This window comes from Paracoccidioides brasiliensis (genome assembly GCF_000150735.1).
Source record: "Paracoccidioides brasiliensis Pb18 unplaced genomic scaffold supercont2.9, whole genome shotgun sequence".
Classification (NCBI taxonomy): Eukaryota; Fungi; Ascomycota; class Eurotiomycetes; order Onygenales; family Ajellomycetaceae; genus Paracoccidioides; species Paracoccidioides brasiliensis.
Genome location: NW_011371366.1, coordinates 26,365 through 49,556, shown reverse-complemented (window position 1 = coordinate 49,556; position 23,192 = coordinate 26,365). Strand labels below are relative to the sequence as shown.

Genomic DNA, 23,192 nt, shown 5'->3' with positions numbered 1-23,192 from the left:
CAGATGATAATTTTAAACAGAATCTCAGTTAAAGAGAGAAAAAAAATGGTTGGTGAGACACTTATAATGCAGGTAGTTTTTCATTATTATGTCAGATGCAGAGAGAAGACAACATTATGATGCATTGTAAGAGAACAACAAAGACTGACAAAGAAGCAGCAGACAAGATGAGAGATTCTGAAGATAATTGAAAAGGCGTGTGGCAACTTGCTTTAAAGTGGCGATCAGAAAAAGGGAATCAGGAGAAAATTGAAGTTGCCAAAACAAACATTATGCTTTATCACTTAGTATCATACCAACCAGCAGACGCTGTAAATAACCATAAAAACCCATTGACTTTCAGTTAAAGCATAAATATATTCGTCGTGGTATACGGTAAAGAAATGAAAAAGACGACGCCGGGGAGATAATACAAAATCCATCATGCGCCTGAAGAGAGCCATTAAAGATATGCAAGGATTATTGCAAGCCCTGCTATAGCCATGAGGGTGTTTTTCGTGTCAGGAATGCTAATGACATTTGCGATACCTGGGAACTCAACCGGTGAGGATTGGCTAGGAGTTCCTCTAGTTGGACCTGAACCTGCTACAGGAGGCTGATCCCTGGTGTATATGGTATCAGTTGGCGTGGAAGTGGGTCGCAGCGGCAGACGCGGAGGCGGAGAAGTGTGTGACATTCCGTCATATGAGGATCCCATTTGCGTCGTCCAGCTTACCGGCAGATTTTCAATCGTTTCACTCGGGACGGCTCTTGTTGGATTTTGTTTCGGTGTGGAGGGGGATGCAGAGGGACTTCTGTCCGGAACCGGAGGAATGTCATTGCCAGGCTGATCTTCACAAAAGTTCAAGGCATCGGAGAATACTGGAAATGTCTGCTCGACAGACTCCGAAATCAGATTCATGCTCAGTTCTTCAACACACTTCCTACAATACCCTAAATATTCAAAGAACCTTGAACCTGCAACACAAAGGATACGTGGCTCCTTTCCTTTGGAGCACTCTTGGGCTGCATTATTGCAGTCATCAAAACAAGGAGAAGGAAGCGGTACGTTAATAACTTGTCTTCTCGCCAGCGCAGGACGGGTCGGATACTGATCTTTCGGTGTTGAATTCTTAAACACAAATATATCGAGGCCAAGGCCGAACTTTCGTGGATCTAAATTGTAATAGTGGTCTGAAACAACCCACTCGCCGATTTCCCGTGATACTGCAGGCTTCCCCCACCACTGTGGTATTAACCGGGGGTTCGGTTCACATTCTTCTGGCCTGCAAAAGTATTCAAGTGAAGGGAAACCGACTTCGACGTTGCAACGGCCCTTCTCTTTGCGGCGATCTGGTTTGCACAGCGTACCTGGAGGACAGCCCCATAGATAATTTGACGGATATGGAACAGAGGGCGTAAAAGTGGGATTCACTGTAAGGGATGGACAGGGAGTAACGTGCTTAGTAACAGAATTTGTCACAGTCGCAGTGGCATCTCTTCTGGGCCCCGTGTATGTGAACGTTGTGACGATGGGGGGATGGGTTATTGTTGCAGTAACGGTTCGGCCGGGAGCGGTTGTGGTTGTCACAATTGTAGATCCAGGAAGCGTTATTGTAGATCTAGAGAGAGTGATGATACTTGCAGGTAAATATGTTGTTATGGTAGACGCAGCGCCTGGAAGAATTGTCACTGTTGTGATGGTTGACCCGGGTAACGTGGTGACAGAAATTTCAGTTGTAGGCACGGTGATTGTTTCTTCATCGGTGATAGTGACTGTCTTCTCATCAGTTACGGTCAAAGTGCTAGGAATAGTGATTGTGTCTTCATCAGTGATAGTAACTGTCCGTTCATCCGTTACGGTCAAAGTGCTCGGAATAGTGATTGTCTCTTCATCTGTGACAGTAACTATCTGTTCATCCGTTACTGTCAAAGTGCTTGGAATGGTGATTGTTTCTTCATCTGTGACAGTAACTGTCTGTTCATCGGTTACGATCACGGTATTTGAAATTGTTATAGTATCAATGTAAGAAATCGTTAACCTCTCTGTTCGATTTTGGGTCACTGTGTCTGTGACCGTAATGGTGACCTGCGGCCGCTCAGGACAACTGGAAATATCCGGGACAGTTAAGGTGATTGGTGGTTGTTTAGGATAAGTGCAATTATCTGGAATGGTTAGGGTAATCGGCGGTCGTTCAAGATAGCTGGAAATATCCGTTACTGTTACGGTGACTGGCGGCTGTTCCGGATAACTGCAATTACCTGGGATGGTTAAGGTAATCGGCGGCCGTTCAGGATAGCTGGAAACATCAGTGACAGTGTAGGTAATGGGCGGCTGTTCAGGATAGCTGCAATTATCTGTGACAGTTAATGTGGTTGGCGGCTGTTCAGGATAGCTACAAATATCTGTGACAGTTACAGTGACTGGAGGTCGTTGAGGGTAGCTGTGAGGCGGCGCGAAATTGTATCCACCGTAGGGTTGGTCGGGTCGTGGTAGCTGGGTGATTGTGGGAGCGACTGTGGCAGAAGCAGGAGAATCCGGTTCTTCTCCGTCAAGCCCTCCACTGGGCCCAACATAGCCATCTTGGGCATTCGCTGGAATGATACACACAGAGGTGCAGATTAAAGCTGGGAGGAGTGACCACATCTCGAATGCTTTTATGAAACCCCAACAAACAGTGCAAGTTCAGCGGAGAGCAACAGGCTGTCGCCTGCGAACGGAGAGGAAATGCGAAACTTTAACACAAAATTCAACAAACAGAGCTCCAGCGCGAAGGAGGAAAAAAGGTTGCTAAGTGTATGACGATGTGTTTGGAGCCAAAATGCTTTGAGGAAGAGAAGAGAATCGAGTCGTTAATTTGGGAGAATGACTCGAGAACAATGTGTCGGGGCCAGAATAAATAAAACACAGGGCAACAAAATATGAAGAGAATGGGGTTCTTGAGAAGAAAAACCGGACAGCAAAAATTATAACAGCTTTGAAGAATGATATCCAGCCTTGGTACCTATGGCTATTACTTGCATTACTTATCCGAGACATGGGATAATCTAGGAGCGCACCCGACCTCAAGCCAGGAAGATATGAACCGTACGATAGGCATCCCGTTCAATGTGACTTTATCTCAGCGAACCGTCCAACAAATCCGCGTTCACCAAGGTGGGAAAGCTTATAATTGGCTTGAGCTTCATTGAGACTTTCTGGCAGCAATGATAAATCCCTGTTGAGGCACCAGCAGGGATAACCCGCGGTGAGAAAGTGGAGGATCAACATCATTGGATCAATCGGGCTCGCATTCGGCTAGAAGTTAGAACAGCCTGCCTGCACGGGAGAAGAATCCGCAGACCATATTATATTTCACGGAGAGAAAGAACAGAATGACCTCTGATAACACTCCTGGAAATTAAGGACGGAGGAAAGGTAACTTGGGTTTCAAGTATGTAAACACCAAATCGCACCTGTGTGTTCAGCGAAGCAGAATGAGAACAAATGATGTTATCCAATCTGAGGAAACTTCTCCCTGAACGATGAAAATGAAAAAGCTCGCAAAGTTTTCGTATTGCACAATAAACGGAAACCATTATTGACTCAAGGGGCTGGATGCAGTCAAAACAGAGACGCCCAGACTTTAGCTGCAGCCTGGCGCATCAAGGATGGACGTGGCAAGGAACAGATGGAGGTGGGAGCTGGAAGCTGAGATCTGTTATTATTATTAGAAGAACCTTGGATTATTGATAAGGATCAAACATGACCATATATGTCAACGACCAGAACCACACCTCGATGAGTTTTATACACTTGACTTGACAGCGTTAGCTCCTAGCCTGTTACTGCTCCTCCTCCTCCTCCTCCTCCTCCTCCTCCTCCTACCACTGCCACTACTAGTAGTCCGGTAGTAGCCAAAATCCGAACCGCAACAGCTGTCTAGGAGATTAGTGATCCCAAACCCTTCCTACCATGCCCGTTAGTAGCGACTTGACTGTGCGGGAGCACGTAGAATGCCAAGAAGCTTGAGGCTGAACGTGTGTTTTCCAGCAGCCCGTAACCACCTGAACCTGGGGGGAAAAACCTCAATAATCTTTTGAATCTTGATGTATGTAGGTCAATGTCTGTCCTAGCATACTATACATCCCATCCATACATAACGAGATTCCATGCTGCCCAGGATAATGGCAGGGACAGGACAGGCATTCGTTTATTATCTATTTCAGAAGAAAAGTTTGTTCCTGCAGTGCCAAAACGTTGAATCAAGAAGGATCTTCTCTGTGGAAAAATGTCACCCATGGAGTAACTTCTCCATAGAAGTAGGTGTTCAGCGCAACAACATGGTGTCTTTTTCTGTCATATCCGTGAGGCCTGCAATGATGACGTAACTAGTTTACTAATGCATTTTTCCTGAGTGCAACTCCCAAGCAAGCACAACACCAATTCAATATATCTTTAATTTAACTACTCTTCCACTTCAATGTGTAATTATATCATCAATTCACAATGAAAATGCTTCAGATTCTCTAGAAAGAGAGAGAAGACTTGAGCTCATTATAAATACTTTTAAAAATCAATAAATTACTTCAATTTATAAAACTATTTACTTATTTAATATCTTTTATTTTACTTTAATCTATTGACTAAATGACTGATAATTAAGAATGAATTTATATGTAAACTCATATAAATTATCTTCTGCTAAAGAAGATAAAATAGTTAAATAAACACTAAATTAAGTTAAATAAAAATTTTTCTCACAGTTAGCATTAATTAAGAATATAATTAATTATCTTCTTATTAAATAGAATTTAATCATCTTTATTATTTTTCTTCTGCATTGATAAAAACTGAGTGTTAAATCTAATAATATATTGTTTAATATTTAAAAGCTACTATTTTAAATATTATAATCATAAATAAATCAAGTATAAAAATCAGTAAATTATATATAATTAATTTAAGATCTTAAGAAATACAATTATTAAATATAAAATTTTATTAAAAAATATATACAACTTCAATAAGATTGAATTTATTATAAGAATTTATATCATTACTAAGATTATTACTAGTAATGAGTACTACAGTAAAGTAAAAACTTTAATTAAATTATCAAAATTTATAAATATAAAAAAAATAATCAATATCACTATTTATAAAAAAATAATATTAGAATATATTCAATATAAATAAATAAGAAAATAAAAATTCAAAAAATTTAAACATTAAATTTAATAAAAAATAGAAGATTTAATTAGTGAAAAAGTTCAAAATCTTCTAGCTTTATCTATATCATCTATAAAGTTTATAATATTTGTTAAATAATCAATTAATTAATTTTATAAATTCTTATTATTTGCATCTGTTTCATGTTAATAAGCTTTACTACACTGTAATAATTGTAATATTTTTAAATATTTAAAATTAAACTATTCTTAATTATGTATAATTTAATTTAATTTAATTAAATATTATAGTATTGAGATAATTTAAATTAAAATCTTATAAGTTGAGCTCTGATAATTTTGATATTATACTTATTTAAGTATTATATTTATTTAAGAAATATATTAATTATTATACAGAGTAATTTAACTAACTATTATTGTTATTAAGTTGAGATTTCTTGTAAATGAGTAGTATTCTTCAGATTTCAGCAATAGTTAATAAATTAAGTAATTAATTAATTAATACATATTTCAAATAAGTGCAATACTCAAGTAAATACATTATTAAAATTATTAAAGCTTAATTTATTAGATTTAAATTGAAATTATCTCAATATTATAATACTTAATTAAATTAAATTAAATTTCACATAGTTGAAAATATCTTAATTTTATATATTTGAAAATATTATAATTATTACAGTATTATAAAGCTTATTAACATGATATAAGTACAGATAATGAGAACTCATAAAATTAAATAATTGATTATTTAACAGGTATTGTAAACTCTGTAGATAATATAAATAAAATTAAAAAATTTTGAACTTCTTTACTCATTAAATCTTCTAATTTTTATTAAATTTGATATTTAAATCTCTTATATTTTTATTTTTTTATCTTATTTATATTGAATATATTTTAATATTACTTCTTTATAAATAGTAATATTAATTATTTTTATATTTATAGATTTTAATAATTTGATTAAAGTTTTTACTTTGCTGTAGCATTTACTATTAATAATAATTTTAGTAGTGATAAAAACTTTTATAGTAGACTTAATCTCATTAAAGTTATATATATTTTTTAATAAAATCTCATATTTAATAGTTGTATTTTTTAAGATTTTATATTAATTATATATAATTTACTAATTTTTATATTTAATCTGTTTATGATTATAGTATTTGAAATAATAGCTTTAAAGCTCTAAATAATATATTACTAGATTTAAAACTCAATTCTTATCAATGTAGAGAGAAAAAATAATAAAAATAATTGAATTCTATATAGTAAGAAGATAATTAATTATATTCTCAATCAATGCTGACTATGAGAGAAATTCATATTTAATTTAATTTAATATTTATTTAATTATTTTATCTTCTTCAGCAGAAGATAATTTGTATATGTTTATATATAAATTCATTCTTAATTATCAGTTATTCAGTCAATAGATTAAAGTAGAATAAAAGATATTAAATAAATAAATAGTTTTATAAATTGAAATAATTTTTTGATTTTTAAAAATATTTATCATAAGTTTAAGGTTTTTCTTTTTTTTCTAGAAAATCTGAAGCATTTTTATTGTGAATTGATGATATAATTACATATTGAAGTGAAACAGTAGTTAAATTAAAAAATATTTTAAATTAATATTGTGCTCGTTTAAGTGTTATACTCACTTGAAAAATATATTAACTATTAATTATAATGCTGTGCAACTCATATTTCATGTGAGTGTGTTATATCAAAATGATAAAAATATTAAAATAATAATATCTTGAAATATATTCTTGTTATTGCACTCTATATCAATAATTAATAGTTAATTTATAATAAAAAGATTATCTACAGTATATATATCATCTTTAAATCAATTTAAATCCTCTTCTATCAGTGTTTTGAGTAAATTATTATCAATTTTCATGAAATTATCTTTATGTCTCTATTATTTTTTATTCTGTTTTTTTAAACTTCATTATTCTTACACTGTATAGTTTTTCTATTGATATCTTTAATAGTAAAAATTTTTTCTACTTGAATTTAGCAATAGATTATTTTAGCTCTGTAATATTTATTGATATTAAGAAAGTTCTTTAATTCAGTAATCTATTACTTATTAAGTTTCATGTCAATTAGACTTACTTTAAATATCTTGTTTAAATGATGTGTCAAGATAAGTAATTTCAAATTAAAAGTATTTATAATAATATGTATGATATTTTTCACAATATTAATATAGCATTTCAGTTTTAAAATTATCTTTGATAAGAATAGCTGAGAAAAAGAGATAAATATATGATATAAATCATTCTCATCTTTATAAATCTGCAGTGAAGAAGGTGATAAGATTTACTGCTTAAGAGTTAAGAACTTGATCAGTATTCTATGAATATATATAATATTGAGTTTATTCTGCAGCTATTATATTAGATTTAAAGATCTACTTTTGCATAGCTAAGTAATTTTATAGAATCTGCTATTTTTCATACTTAACAAAACTATGACTTGCAGTATAGTTGACTGCTTTTGAATAATAATACTTATATTGCTAAAATGATAGATTATGATAGAGATTATAATAACTGAATAATATGTAATAAAAATTCATATAGAATTATTTTATAAAAATTTATATATTATATAAACTTTTTAGTAATATAAAATTTATAATTATTTATTAAAATAATTAATAACTTTTCTTCTGTCTTTTTTCTGTAGCACTATTAAAATATTTGAGTTATTCAAATTCAATCTCATTATTTATAAATTTAGTATTTGATATAGTAATTCTATAATTACTGAGTAAATTTATCTGCATATATCAATTTTTCAAATGTGTTTTGAAGGCCAAGATTATCAGTAACAAAATGATATGATTATAGATAAATACACATTTAATGACTATAATCAAATCTTTTGAAAAGAATGAGAAAATGATGAAATTAGCTTTTTAAAAAGCAGTTGTAACTCATTCTCCACATTTTTGTCCTTTTTAAAATCTAATCTCATTGAAGTATATGTTATAGATGTGAAATTGATACTACTTAAATAGAATTCAAAGATATTCAAATAATATATTTATATATTCAATATCTTCAACTGCCACTCTTTTTAAATTCATTGATTTCTGTTTCACTCTCTTATACTCAAATTGATATTCAATGAATCTGTAAGTTCACATCTTGCTAACTTTTGAAGAAGAAATAGTAGAATATACATACTGATATCTGAACATTGAATTTGTGAAATTTTCAATATGTTCAGCTATGAGAGAACAAGTCTTTTCATCAAGCTATTTGATTTATCATTTAATCACATTCTTCTAACTCTCATTTAATCTCTTGTTAACTGAAATCTTTGCAGTATTCAGATTTCTTTCATTGATATGCACTCAGAAACATTGATAAAAAATCTTAAATTCTTATGATAGAGATAATATTTTGAAATTTAAGTTTTTTGATGATAAGTGATAGCTTTTTGAACACAGTCTTCAATATTTTTATCCTTATTTAACATTGTGGTGAGTTATTAATTGATGAAGATGATGAAGATGATGAAATTGCAAGATTTTTATCATTTTGGTGTTTTTATCATTTTGGTGTGGTGCACTCACATGAGGTGTGGGTTGCGCAGCGGCATGATTAGTTAGTTAACTATCTCATAAGAATATCCTAAATAATAACCTTTCATTCCCATGGGGGTTTCTAAGACAACCAAACAGTGTTGGTGTGTAGGTTTAACTCTCATTGGACGGGAGAGCAAATGAGGCGTTGAGTGGTGAATACAGGCACCTTCAAAAATTCTGATGACGCCCTTGCTTCACATCCCTGAACCCCTGAATAAAGAATTCATGAATGACAGTTGAACCACAGGTGGTTAGGTTAAGGCTTGTTGTTGCCAGATTGACTTGGTTTACTCACTCTATGTATTGATACCCATCCATACTACCAGGACAATACGATGCCGCATCGATCGATCGCTGGATCAACCCAGATCGGGCTTAGCGATGACCGCCGATGGGCAATGCTGGGGGGTCACTTGGCCGCTGGGCCGTGCTGCGGGAACTTTGCTAATACTCGCCTGCAGTGCACTCGTTTTTCTATACTGACTTTTCAAGTCAACCAACCAAAGTCCCCAACAACCGAACCAGTTGACCACCAAACACCCCATCGACCATTGGCCAACGATTCACTCACAAAACCAGAAACCTACATTTATGTCTTTGGAAGAGACTCTAAATTTAGAAACAGATTAAGTTATCCCGAAAATGAGCTTCGGAATAAATGTCCGAGCCTGAATACTTGTTCTCTACGTTACACCTTAGTGATATGGACTAACCAAGTGGGTTGATCTCCAATTACATTATTCAAACGGAGTACAAACACACAGAACATCCGCACATTCATTTATCTATTCATTCTCCCACCCGTCGACGCCCTGGCATTTAAGTCTCTCTTCCAAGTCTGCTATCGTCCTCAGAGAACATGTCGCCTGGCCCTGGGACCTTTATTAGTTATTCTTCACTCTGCGAAGCAATAACTACTTGACATCCTGGAATGTTACTTCGCACACAAGAATCTCCTTTTTATTAATCGAGGGGAATGCTAGCAATGGACAGCAACTTCTGACAAGTCAGCAGCATCAACAGATACTGCCCAACGCTTCATCTAGCAACGGCAATGCAGGGTCACGCTTTCGTACTTTTCATATCTCTCAATCAACAATTACCTTACGTAGGTACTCCCTATTTAACCAAAATTAACATGTTCACCGTGTTGGAGTCCGTTCGTGAAGTGCGAAGTGCATATTTCCATCTCACATGGTGATGATTGATTGCATTGACAATCATAGCCTGAACTCTAATTAACCTAGAGAAAGAAGCCCCCGCTGCACTAAAATCATCTTCGGCGAAATTTGGACATCATGAGGGCCTCTAGACTCATACTATCATATGTCTTTGAGAAATAATTTGAAAGAATATAACTATTGAGAAAGCAAGCGAGTCAATATGAATAAGAGGGAACGAGATGATAAAGAACAACCAGAACCTTTCGTTAAGAGGTGCTTGGTTGTCGTCTGCTCCGGGAAATAAAACTGGAATTCGGTATCTATGGATGAGGTTGTTATGAGGTAGGCTCTGCGCCTACGAATCACACTGAGCACATATTTTCCGGGTATTCACAAGACAGAGCTTACTTGCGTGCGTCCAAGTTTTCTTATTATTTTTTCCCCGAGAATCTCAAGGTGAACAAAATGAAATCCAGCTTGGTCGGATCCCACACTATGTGCAGAGAACAACACTTGCTTTTACAATATTTCATTTCATGGGAAGCCCCAATCCTCTAGAATTGGCCATCGCATTCCATTGTAAAAGTGCTTGGTGTGGGGTGGCAGAGGATAAGTTACACCCATAGTCACCTCAAAAAGCCACAGGGTGGATATTAGTAACTTTTTCAAAGTTGAAGCTGAGTAACTATTAGTTACCCTTTGTCCAGATCCCACCATTTACCTTGAATAATTTTGGATTACTCTGGACTCGAAAGTTGATTCCTTGTGGTACTATTCAACTCTTTGCAAAGACAAATCGCATTCATATTAAAGTTCACCTCATCCACTCCTCACGCAGCTGGAGTGTTTCATTGATACGAGCCCAAAAGCGGTTGGGTTTTGTACTTGGTTGCACCAAAGCCGTAGATTTAGATCAGCCTATCAAAGCTGTCCTGCCATGGACATCCCCATCAGAGGCCAAAGCCACAGGACAAACATCCCTGGTGGAAGAGCGGCAGAGGATACAACAGCCTCAACCGCCCGTCTTAGAATCAGCAAGAAGTCTATGGACTGGCAGCCAGCGAGCGAGAGGAAGAGTCTGGCAATCCCATCCATCACAACTACTCCCCCCACTATCATCTACGCAGTGGTTCGTTTTATTTGTGCTTACCAGAAAGTTGATTCACCTCGCCCTATTAGAGCGAATGAGGTTTATCCGGGATTATTGTTGGTCCGGGTTTTTTGAACCGGAACGAAGAGTAAGAGTGCAGCCATTTTACTTGGAAATCTACCCTTCTTCCTTTATTTTATTTTATTTTATTTTTTCAATTTTCTTTTGCGTGTGGCTGTCAACGACAGGATTCTTTCTGAGTTATTGCGAGAGGGCTCGAAGCGATTTTTATTCTCTCGTGGCACCTCCCGCTGAGAAGACATATGCAAGTTATTCAAAGTACTGCCCGCAGTTGTTCCATTTTATCCTGCATTCTAGCTGCCTCTCTTTCTCCAACAAAACCCGTTGCGCAGAGCAAGCACCACAAAGCATCGTAAACTGGAATATAATAAGAAAAGCGCACACAGCTTTCTGACAAATAGAATCTGTTGGACCTTTTCTTTATCCCGAAACCGATCACTGCTCATTCGCATCTGGGGCGAACCCCAACTGTCTCTTCTGGATTAATATCCCAATTATTGTTTTTGGACGGATCATTAAGGTGGATCCTAATAAATAAACGCTAAATTTACGATTCATCCTGATTGGAATTTAGATACTGCTTTTCAATTACTGCTCTTTCATAGTCTTATCGTTGTTTCAATGACCGTGAACACTTCTTCAAATCGTCAACCTCGACCCGCTGAATTCTCATGGCGCTCTTCTTCGTCGCCGCGGTAAGCATATTGCTTGGTCTGCCCAAGGGTGTTGATAGTCAGACATTTCAAAATCAAGTCAATTACAGTATATGCGCTTGGTACCACTTTCGAGGTGAGTTATTTATGATTCTCAATGTTTAGACAGGACAGCATCCCGAATTCAAATCCAATTCCCTCTCTGCCACATTTGGTTACAACCTCTGATTGATTACTTGATCTAGCAAATCTCATTCGCGATAAAATTTACCTCGATGGTGGGGTGTCTTGGGGACGCCGGTACGTGAACTTGAGCTATACGAAGAGTTAACTGCATTTTTATGCTAATTTCTTTCTTCTTAGGGGGCTTACCGATGGAACTTATGGGGCTCCTGATGCCGCCCGTAAGTATACCACCCCACCATGGACAGTAGATTCCATCATCTTGTAATTTCTAACACCAAAGCAGCCGATCCCCGGGGCCAAACCTTCCTCTTGAACCTTACTACCCCTTTCGACACTGCCAATACCAACTTAACGGGATTGTTTGACCGCTTGCCGACTACGAGTAATTTTGCTCCCCCTGTTATTCATGGGACTATGCTTGCAAATGATAACAAATTCTACTTATACGGGTATGGGTGAAGTATTTAACTTAATCAATTGTTGCTCTGTAGCTAATATAAATAGAGGTCTCCCTAAGTTGAGCGACTTCTTAAGCCCCCCTGATAAGGGGCGAATCCTTTCATATGAGCGTGATCAATATGGCCCTCCTGCCACATCGTGGACTCCCGGTTTTCTATTTGAAGACCTCAAAAATATAACGCCGTTTGTCTCTAATGGCGCGGGCATCTCAGTGCCAAGCGAGAATAAAGCCTTTTACTTTAGCGGTATTCGAGGGACAAATTGGGGAGAAATTGGTACAACCGGTCCGCCTCCAAATGTCACGGCAAACTCTCTCATCACAGTGGATATGTCAATAATGAGAGCCCCAATATGGGAAAATTCTACTTTATTGGATGGTATCCCTGGCAGGGTAAATGCAGAATTGGTTTGGATTCCTGTCTCTGTCTCGGGGTTACTTATAGCCGTTGGAGGAGTAATCTATCCGGTAGATGTTCTACATGGATTGACAGAAAGTCAGCAACAAGAAAATGTAGGTCTGGTGGAAATCCCTGCTTTCCACATGGGAACCAACTCGTATATTTGCGGCTGACTATTCATAGAACCGAACAGCACCTGGATTCATGCGCAGTGTCCCTGTTTATGATATTGATACTCAGAAATGGTGGGTGCTTTGTTTTCGAGCATAATTTCGAAGTGCCATTGGTATGGCCATTGTAACTTTGGTGACTAACTAGTCTCTCAGGTATATGCAGGATACAACAGGAGATTATCCACCGCAGTTATCTCACTTTTGCTCTGTAGTGGCTGCAGCACAGGATGGTAGCTCGTACAACATTTATATATATGGAGGCTACAGCGGCAACTCCCGACTAGATATACCAATCGACGATGTTTATATTCTTTCAGTCCCTTCATTCACATGGATACATGCCTACGATGGGAAAAGGAAAAGAGGTCGTTACGGCCACAAGTGTATCAAACCGCACCCCGACAAGATGTTTGTTCTCGGAGGTCGGGATGATCTCTCTCCAACTGCATGCCTAGATCCCATTCGGGTTTTCAACCTGAACACTTTAAAATTCCAAAATACGTATCATCCCTCGGAATTGAGAGAGTATGAAATACCGGATCTGGTAACCGCTAAGATTGGTGGAAAGTAAGAACATTTTTGTTGAACAATGTTTTCCCTGATTCTGGACAGACACTGACCTTTCGTTTAGCGCCAAGGGCGGCGCTTCAACTGTTGAACCCTCATCGTGGGCTGACAACAGTTTACGTGATTTATTCCGCACAAAGTACACAAAATCCATAAAAACATACTACCCCTACCCAGTACAGAACGCATCCGGGCCAAATCCTGCTCCCTCTCCTGAGAATTATGGGCATGGTGGTGGTAATGGACTTCCAAAATGGGTAGCTCCTGTTTTAGGGGCCGTTTTGGGTCTCATATTCGTCACGTGTCTGGCTGTTCTTTGGTTACTTTGGCGTCGACGACGAGATAGAACTTATGCAACCAGCGAAGGGGCCACCAGTGATAACAGAAAGCGGATCATGGGATGGATGTATGGAATTGGCTTCCCGACTCAGAAAACGAATATGACAACAGCCTCTACGGAAATTGGTATCAATGATAAACATACATCTGCGTCTGGTATCTCCGAAGCTGGAGACCTATTTATATCTTCGCATCGACAATCAGGCGTTGTACATTCAGATCCCAATGCGCAAGAGGCTGGCGGCGTCCAGGTCCATGAAATGCACGGTACGTATCACCAAAAACCAACCCCCTTCCATCGCCTCCCCCCTCTCCTCTTTTTTTTTTTTTTTTTTTTTTTTTTTTTTTTTTTTTAATTACTCCTATTTCGAGCGTAGCGCTTTCAAAACCCGGCTTCATTCACTAACTTTCTTCACTCCAGCCGGCCATGTTTTTGAACCCCTTGAACTACCAACCGAATACAACGTTGCTCCCGCCTCGTATCATACACAAGAAGGTAGTGATACTCCAACCTTCACAAGCCCAGTTTCTCCTGAGTCGCCGTCGCCCCATCCAAATCCTACCTACTCACCCTCACAGCCTATCCATGGGCGGAATCACTCCTCTCTCTCGAGTACCGGCTTCAACCTCTCCCTTAGCAACGCTATGAACACTGAGGAGCGAAGTTCACCAAGAAGGGGATATGTATCCGGTTTTACAGAAGATCTCCCAAGTCCCGAGTCAGAACCTTAGAGATGTTTTCCTGACATCGAGTTTTGATGGTGCTTTCTTTCAACCCTCTTTTTGACATGTATGGACTCATAAGTTTCCATTTATAACCTCTTCCGTTCCTTTAATTTTATTGTTATTTCTTTGTGTATATATGCCACCTCTATGATGGATATCCTACTCTAACTTATATATGGTTGCTCTACAACTTTTATATTTTAACCTCTCAAGACATTTTACATTAACCTCAAATACTCCCCCCTCCCCTTACCTACAAATCCAGAAATTTTTACAGACTTTTCTGGTGATGCACGTAATAAATAGTTTAAAGACTCCAAAAAGACAAACGCCAGAAGAGTACCGCTCCTTCGTTCCACTGGTCACCAAGCATACATGAAATACGGGACGCAGGACCTCCATAACTTGGCAAATGGTGATCTCTAATTTTTAATATCAAACCCAATCTAGCAAAAATGAAATCACCACGATAACCCCGAGGAGCATAGAACAAAAGAATATTTAGGTGTAGAAATGAAAACTAAGCGCCAGAGGCCCTCATGATCAAGTTGGCCCGCGAACAAGACAGTGACGGTGTTTTTAAGATGCTAATCAACAACAAGATTCAGCACATATCCAGCGCTGAATTATTTAGAATACTGTTCTTATCATCAGTATATAGGTATATATCATCATGAGGTCTACACCATATGTAAATGCTTAAAGAGGAAAACAATGCCAAACAGACATTGTAACTTCGAGACTTGGAATTTAAGTGCTGAGCTGTTCTTAAGCCGATCAAGACAGTATTTTTTATGGAAATGACTGTAAGGGTTCTTCGTGCTGTGCAGCTGGTTGACTCTGGCGACCTCAGCTAAGAGGCCTGTTAGGACATATTGTCTTGAGTAGGGAAAAGTAGATTAGCTGATCAGAGTTTTGAAGAAGATATATTATTAATAAGGTAGGCGGGTGAAGTAGGGGAATTCTGTTCAATGCATTCCAAACCGGTATTACCGATCAGGCTGATATTTCTAGACTTGCTGTTTCCGTTGACGTTAAACATTTTTTTTCGCCTGAAGACTGGTAAATTTAAATAAGAGGTCCCTGAAAATCTTCTTTGGGCGACTAGTCATTTTGTTTTCAAAACCAATGACCAGGGCGACATCTGCATCACCTAGACTGAGGGATTGCTGTGCAAGGTAGTTACAAACCCTAACCCGTTGCACATGAATTGTTGACATTGGCAATCGGGATGCCATTCATTCCTGGTCCCCGGTGGTGTTTTGAGCTCAGCTTCATATGGTAAAAGACTGGAGACAAATAATCAAAACCAGGGATAATTAGTTAACGTAAACCGCCACACAACGCACGCCGCCACACAACGCACGCCCCAAAAACCCGATTTTTGAACCCAACCTTCCACCTTCAATCATCTACAACATGCCAACCAAAGAAGCTGTAGAGCTCGCAGTGGCTGAATTCCTTTCGCAAGAGGCTGGCAATTATACTACTGTTGCAAAAAAATACGGAATTCATCGAACTACGCTTATGCGACGCGTTACGGGCAAATCAGTGTCTCGAGAAACTGCCGACTCCCTATATAGACAGAAACTTACGAACTCTCAAGAGGAAGAGCTTATTCGATATATAAATCGTCTTACGGACCGTGGCTTTCCTCCTACACCTCGAATTCTTCAAAATCTAGTTGAAGAAATCCTTCAGGAGCCGATTGGCGAGCATTGGATCTCTAGATTTTGTCAACGCCACAAGGATCGCATCAAAAGCCTATATTTACGAGCAATTGATCAAAAACGCAAGAGAGCTGATAATTCTGAGTATTTTCAGCACTTTTTCCAGCTTGTATTTGATTGATTTTTATTTACATTGCCTGCAATTTAATGAGGGGTTGCTAATGCTTGAGCATCTTAGCTAGACGAAAAGGTCAAAAAATTCAACATTCGACCATCTAATACGTGGAATCTTGATGAGAAGGGCTTTCTTATGGGCGTCATGCAAATCAGCAAGCGAATAGTCTCTGTACAGCAGCTTAAGAGCGGGAGCTTGCTAGGCACGATTCAGGATGGGAGTAGAGAATTCATCTCTTTGCTAGCCGCCATATCAGCCAGTGGAAGGTCAACGCCGCCAGGTCTTATATATCAGTCAGACTCCGGGGATTTGCAAGATACGTGGCTAGAAGATTTTGATTCTAAAGAGCATGAGGTCTTTTTTGCTGCCTCCCCGAACGGCTGGAGCAGTGATCAATATGGATTACATTGGCTGCAACGGGTCTTTAATCCTCATACAAAGGCTAGGAATGGAGCCTGGCGCCTGCTCATCCTTGACGGCCATTCTTCTCATGTCAATATGAAATTCATCAACTACGCTGATCAAAATCGTATTATCCTTGCTGTACTGCCGCCTCATTCAACTCATCGCTTGCAGCCTTTGGATGTTGGTATTTTTGGACCTTTATCAAAGGCATACTCTCAGCAGGTGGATTTATTCTTACGCTCAGCAATGGGAGGTGTATCCATTAAAAAACGCAACTTCTTTTTATTATTCCACAACGCCTGGAAGCAAGCTGTCACGAAGTCAAATATAGAGTCTGGATTTGCTGCTACTGGCATTTATCCTCTCTCACCAGATCGGGTGCTTAGCAAGCTTGCTAGACCAAGCACTCCAGTCACAGCAGAGCCAGTCACACCCACTACCATACGAGGACTGCGACGGGCAGTTAAGAAGTTAAATCAACGGCGAAGAATCTCTACTGGGTTCCGAAAAATCGTTCATGCTAGTGAAAGACTAGTTTTTGAAAAAGAGATTTTGCAGCATGAAAATAAGCTTCTATACGAAGCTTTACGAAAGGAGAAGAAGCGCCGCCAACGTGGAAAGCCTCTAGGTCTTGTGGATAAAGAGAATTCGCGTGCTGCTCAATTCTTTTCACCTTCTAGGATTGCGGCAGCACGTCAGCAGCTTGAGACCGACGAGGCTGCTAAGATTAGTGAGGCTGCTGAAAAAGCAGCAGGCAAGCTTCAACAGGATATATTACGTCAAGAGAAAGCGATCGTAAAAGCTGCAAAGCAAGCTGCAACTCGAGCTCTTAGGCTGGCTAATGCTCAGAAGCGAGAGAGACAAAAAGCTGAGGTTGCTGCTCGCGTGGCTGCTCGTAAACTAGCTGCTGAGCGAAAGAAGACTGATAAGGAAGCTGCTCAGCAAGCTACTAGAGAGTTAAAGCTTTCTAGAGATCAAAATCTCGTTGCCGCCGCCAGATCAGCCAGGTCAGCCAAATCCCCTACAAAGGCCGTACGAAGCCAGGGGCCTGGCGAAAAATCTAACCAGGCCAACCCTATACAACCTTCCCAATCCGGTAATCAGTCAATTACACGCCTATCAGCAAGCTCCCTACGACCTACTTCTTCTAGCAGTTCCTCCACGTCGCCGTCAATTCCTTCTTCGCCCACCCCGCAATTATCACGTTGTGGCCGCATTATTCGACTTCCATCTAGATTTTTGGATTAACTATACATTTTTATATGATCTATTCCTTCTACTAGATATATATTTTTAATTTAAATTAAATAAATTCATGGGTGGTTGAGAAATTGGTGGAATTCCTTGGGTGGTTGCTTGCTTGTAGAGGCGTGCGTTGTGTGGCGGCGTGCGTTGTGTGGCGGTTTACGTTATCAGAAAAGAAGTTGAAAAATCAAAATAGAATCAAGAAACTCCGTTGTTTATTTACCGAATTGGGAAGACGCTCTGACAAGAGGTTGAAACGCCATAGGCGTAGCAGGCAAAACCTGGTCGACATCATCGTATGTCATGCAAGCATCCAGAAGGGCTTTGGTAACTTATCTGCTGTAGAAAATCTCTTTTGGGGGTTGGCTGGACGAGATGCCCACCCTTAGCACATAAACATGGTCATGCGTGTGAGCCATTGATGGTAGAGGAAAATAGAAAATAGTTGCAAAATACGTCTCCTGACAAAAAAATATAAAAATAAAATAAAAAAAAGGCAATGATAGCAAAGATAACTCTATTTTTATTGTGGACTGGGTACGAAGATGGCACGTAGTTACTGGACGTCGGAGTTTTGATGTAAGTTATTTAGTTTGATAAGACCAAGCTCTTTTTAATATTTTCTCATTTCCTTCTTAACCTTCTCTGTCGGAAGTTGTTATATAGATATGCAGCCACATGAATTTGAGGTTTTTTTTTATTTTTAAATATTTTTTTATCATTTTGGATAACATTATCACAAGTTCAAGCCTTCCCTCTTGTTCAATAGATTGTCTCAACATTTTATTGTGAATTAATGACATAAAATTAATTATTAACAACATTGAGATGACTGAGTTAGGAAACTGAAGATGTTTAAATTTGATGTCTGTCTTGCTCGGTGAGCAATTAATTACCTTAAGCAATCGTGGAATGGCATATCTAGTTGAAATCAGCGGGATTGTGACCCCCCATTATTTAGTTAACCAGCTGGTTAAAGCTTTTTTAGTTTGTTCCACTTTTTGCAGTTTCCACATGCAAATTTGGCACAGCCAACAGGCCCGATTCCTGCACCAAACCACCAGCAAGCCTAGGTTGAAGAAAGGCTTTCCACCTAGCTAGCTCGGTAACGACACGGGATTCCCCGTTATTTAGAGTAGTTAACTAACAAGTTAGAGAGCTTGATCGATTTTCCGCTGTTCTCAGATTATTCCTCGTCTCCAAAGTACCAGACTCTGCTAGTTAGCCGCCCGCCAAATAACTAACTTTAAATCAACTCGACTCGATCTTTTCTGAGAAGATAATTTCCCGAGGGATACAATCCTCTGCCAACAGCCAATGAAGAACAGTGTTCTTCCGTCCCGGTTGGTTAACCAACAAACTTAATATTAGTCAACTCTGAATCTGGGGGCAACTCTCCCCTCACTCGCTTTCCCTAGCTTCCAATGTCACAAACATAAACATCACACAGCAGCCGAGGAGAGAGAGGGATCCTAGTTAACTAGTTAGACATCTCGGAGTCGGGGCATTGGACAGTCCATGTTGGCATCCATCTCAAATGAAAAGCCATGAACCTCCCAACGACTCTACTTTGACCCGGCGGAAACCATTGTCCAGGAAGTCCCACACAGAAGCAGACTAGACACTTGACTGCTATATGCATAAGACTGCTACACTGCCATATTCACTCCTATAACTATAACCTTACACTGCTATGTGCTGTATATTCTCTCTCTCTCTCTCTCTCTCTCTCTCTCTCCTTTTTTTCTGCTTCTGTTTCGTCCCTTCCATCTGAATATTTACAGTGCGGGCTGGCTGTTGTTGATTTGCTCACCGTCTGCGCTTTCCGCCCAACTCCCGGCGGAGCCTGAGTAAACAACAGCTTCATCTCCATCTTCTCCTCTCTTTTATTTATGTTATTTTATTTTATTTTATAATTTTATTCCCCCCCCTCCCCCACCTCTCCTCCCACCCCCTTCCCCCTCTCCTTGTATATGCTTCTAACTTCTCTCCCTCTTCTCCTTAAAGAACCATTCCTCGTTATTCTCCTCATCTCGCCTTAGCCCAAGCATCATCAACAGCAGCTAGTTTCTATACTGCCTGTATATCTTTTCTCTCTCGTTACTCCTCCTCGAGTCACTCGCTCGCTGTCAAGTTGGAAAGCTCTTTATATTTCCTGTTTGCTGCTCTGCTTGAGCCCCCTCACACTCGTTTGAATGCAGGCAAAGGAAATACCCTCGCCTCCCACAACGTCCCCCAATACTAATAAATATTAACCTCCATTTCGGCCTCGCCATCCAGTCGTCCGCTTGTCTGGCTGTCTGTTTTTCTAGCTGTGCGATCGTCCTGCTGTTTTTTTCTTTTTTTTTTTTTTTTTCTTTTTTTTTTAATTTTTTAATTTTTAATTTTTAATTTTTAATTTTTAATTTTTTTTTTTTTAGAGTATCGCGCTTCACACCCCTTGTCTCTACATATATTTAACCCTGGGGCATACCCCAAAATCGATCGCCATGGCTGCCCCCTCACCATCCACTGTTGTCACCGTCCTGGACAGCCCTCTGCCTCCTGCCCCCTCACCCAATACCGTTTTATCCCCACTTCAATGGAAAACTCTTTTGGCGCTTGCAGATATTGTCATTCCATCCATCAGATCAAAAAGCGAAGGTGGATCCCTGGGTGACTGCATAATTGATGATGCTGAGTATGTGCTTGCTGCTCATGGTATTCACTCTAATGCCGATCCGTCGACACACCCTGACCTCGCCGTCCGGTACCTCAATGAAAATGCCTCCAGCATCCCAGAGTTCAAAGAGAGTTTGTCTCGAATCCTCGGTCAGCAAATTCCAGAAGACGCCAGGCGCGGTATCTGCATAATCCTCAACTCCCTCAATAGTCGCCCCATATCCTTTGCCTTGACTGGATACTTCGCTCCTATCCAGTGCCACTCTTACCGTGTTCGCGAAGCAATCTTTCGCGGTTGGGCTACCTCTACCCTTCCACCCATGCGCACCATTTACCGTTCTCTTATTTTGCTCTTTAACAAGGCGTGGATTTCTCTGAGTCCAACTCTCCCGGAGATTCTTGGCTTTCCCCAAGTGCCCATCGGTTATGCACCCTCTGAAGGCTACCCGTATCAGTTTGTGCAGATTCCTCCTGGAGACAATGCCGAGATTATCTCAACAGAGGTTGTCATTATTGGCAGCGGCTGTGGTGCAGCTGTGGCGGCAAAGAATCTCGCGGAGGCTGGCCACAGCGTTATTGTGCTTGAAAAGGCTTATCATTTCCCAGAAAGGCATTTTCCTATGACAATGAGGCATGCCTCCTCAAATATGTTCGAAAATGGGGGCGCCAACATTTCTGATGATGGCTCTATTGCCGCCATCTCGGGTTCGACCTGGGGCGGTGGTGGAACGATTAACTGGTCAGCTTCGATTCAGACACAGAGCTACGTCCGCCAGGAATGGGCAAAGAAAGGGATGCCGTTCTTCACCTCTTCGGAGTACCAGAAATGTCTAGATCGTGTTTGTGAGCGCATGGGCGTTAATACAGAGCATGTAAACCATAATAACCCCAACCGTGTCCTTTTGGATGGGGCACGAAAACTGGGCTATGCCGCTCAGACTGTGCCACAGAATACAGGCAATCAGGAGCATTGGTGTGGACACTGCACTTTGGGTTGTGCATCAGGCTGCAAAAATGGCCCCCATGTGACGTTACTGGCAGATGCTGCACGGGCCGGCGCTCAATTTATCGAAGGATTTTATGCCGAGAGAATATTGTTTAAAGAGGGCAATGTTGGAAATTGCCTTGCTCATGGAGTTCAAGGAATCTGGACCTCAAGAGACATTAACCATGGAACATCCGGACAGCCAGTCATCAAACGTAAAGTCGTAATCAAGGCGAGAAAGGTCGTTGTGGCATGTGGTTCCTTGCAAACCCCTCTGTTGCTCCTACGGAGTGGCCTGAAAAATCCACAGATCGGGCGTAATCTTTACTTGCATCCAGGTACGTTCCCACCTTGGTGTTTTGATTGCGGGTTGAAATTTGTTATAATGGTAACCATTGACTGATTGCGTGCAGTTGTTGTTCTGTCTGCCGTTTTTAAGGAAGAGATGCTCCCGTGGGAAGGTGGCATTCTCACATCAATGGTAACGGAATTCGAGAATGTGGATGGTCAGGGCCATGGAGCGAAGATCGAGACTCTAACCGCAGTCCCGTCGTTCTTTCTTCCCGTTTTCCCCTGGAACGACGGTATCATGTACAAGCGCTTTGCTGCAACCCTTCGCAAAATGGCTGGGTTTATCACTCTCACCCGCGAACGAGATGCGGGTAGGGTGTATCCTGATCCTGTCGATGGTCGATGTAGAATCGCCTATACTCCCTCCCATTTCGATAGAAAGAACATGATGGAAGCTGTTATTGGTGCCGCAAAAATTGCGTATGTTTGCGGGGCTCAAGAAATTTACACTACCAGTCGCGACATCCCAACATTCATTCGCCCCGAACGTTTAGTGACCGAGACATGTAGCCCTGAAGAAGGTATCAATCACACGTCATTCCAGGCCTGGATCAAAAAGGTCCGCCATGTCTATTCTCCCTTGGCCCCTGAACGCACTGCCTTTGCAAGCGCCCATCAGATGGGTACCTGCCGTATGGGTAACGCTCCAAAATCCAGCGTCGTTGACCCTACCGGGAAAGTCTGGGGTACTGAAGGACTTTATGTCACTGATGCGTCTGTTTTCCCAAGCGCGAGCGGTGTCAATCCAATGGTTACCAACATGGCCATTTCAGACTGGACGAGTCGGAATGTTTCAAAGGTGCTTAGGGGTGAGGATGTTTCATTTGCTCCAAGGCTCTAGAAGAGAGAGAACAATTGGCAGACTTGGAATCGAGGAGATGTATCAGAGGAGCCACTCATGTAATATATATCCTATCTGCCGCTGGCACTGCCTAGGCCCGCGATGGCTTATTTGTTCCCTGAAGGGGAGGGAAGCTTGTTAAGCTGAATGGAGGTCTCGTCTCGACCTTCCTATGCTTCATACTTTTACCTCCAAAATGCCGCTCATTTCCCGCTTCCTCATTTCCCTAAATGTACATAGTCTGGGTGTATGAAGAA

The 23,192-nt window shown here is 39.9% G+C and overlaps 3 protein-coding genes across 3 annotated transcripts; 2 read left to right on the top strand and 1 right to left on the bottom strand.

Annotated features, from left to right (window-relative positions):
• Positions 1-442: 442 nt before the first annotated feature.
• On the bottom strand, positions 443-2,626 carry PADG_06557 (uncharacterized protein; the record flags this gene model as incomplete). Its single annotated transcript, XM_010763844.1, has 1 exon — positions 443-2,626. The coding sequence occupies one exon, from the start codon at positions 2,624-2,626 to the stop codon at positions 443-445; it is 2,184 nt and encodes a 727-aa protein (XP_010762146.1).
• Positions 2,627-11,772: 9,146 nt separating this feature from the next.
• On the top strand, positions 11,773-14,608 carry PADG_06554 (uncharacterized protein; the record flags this gene model as incomplete). Its single annotated transcript, XM_010763843.1, has 9 exons — positions 11,773-11,890; positions 12,000-12,054; positions 12,118-12,158; positions 12,224-12,389; positions 12,445-12,910; positions 12,981-13,042; positions 13,124-13,537; positions 13,602-14,143; positions 14,298-14,608. The coding sequence occupies 9 exons, from the start codon at positions 11,773-11,775 to the stop codon at positions 14,606-14,608; spliced, it is 2,175 nt and encodes a 724-aa protein (XP_010762145.1).
• A 5,978-nt stretch (positions 14,609-20,586) lies between these two features.
• Positions 20,587-22,935, top strand: PADG_06552 (uncharacterized protein; the record flags this gene model as incomplete). Its single annotated transcript, XM_010763842.1, has 2 exons — positions 20,587-22,081; positions 22,157-22,935. The coding sequence occupies 2 exons, from the start codon at positions 20,587-20,589 to the stop codon at positions 22,933-22,935; spliced, it is 2,274 nt and encodes a 757-aa protein (XP_010762144.1).
• Between the last annotated feature and the right edge of the window lie 257 nt (positions 22,936-23,192).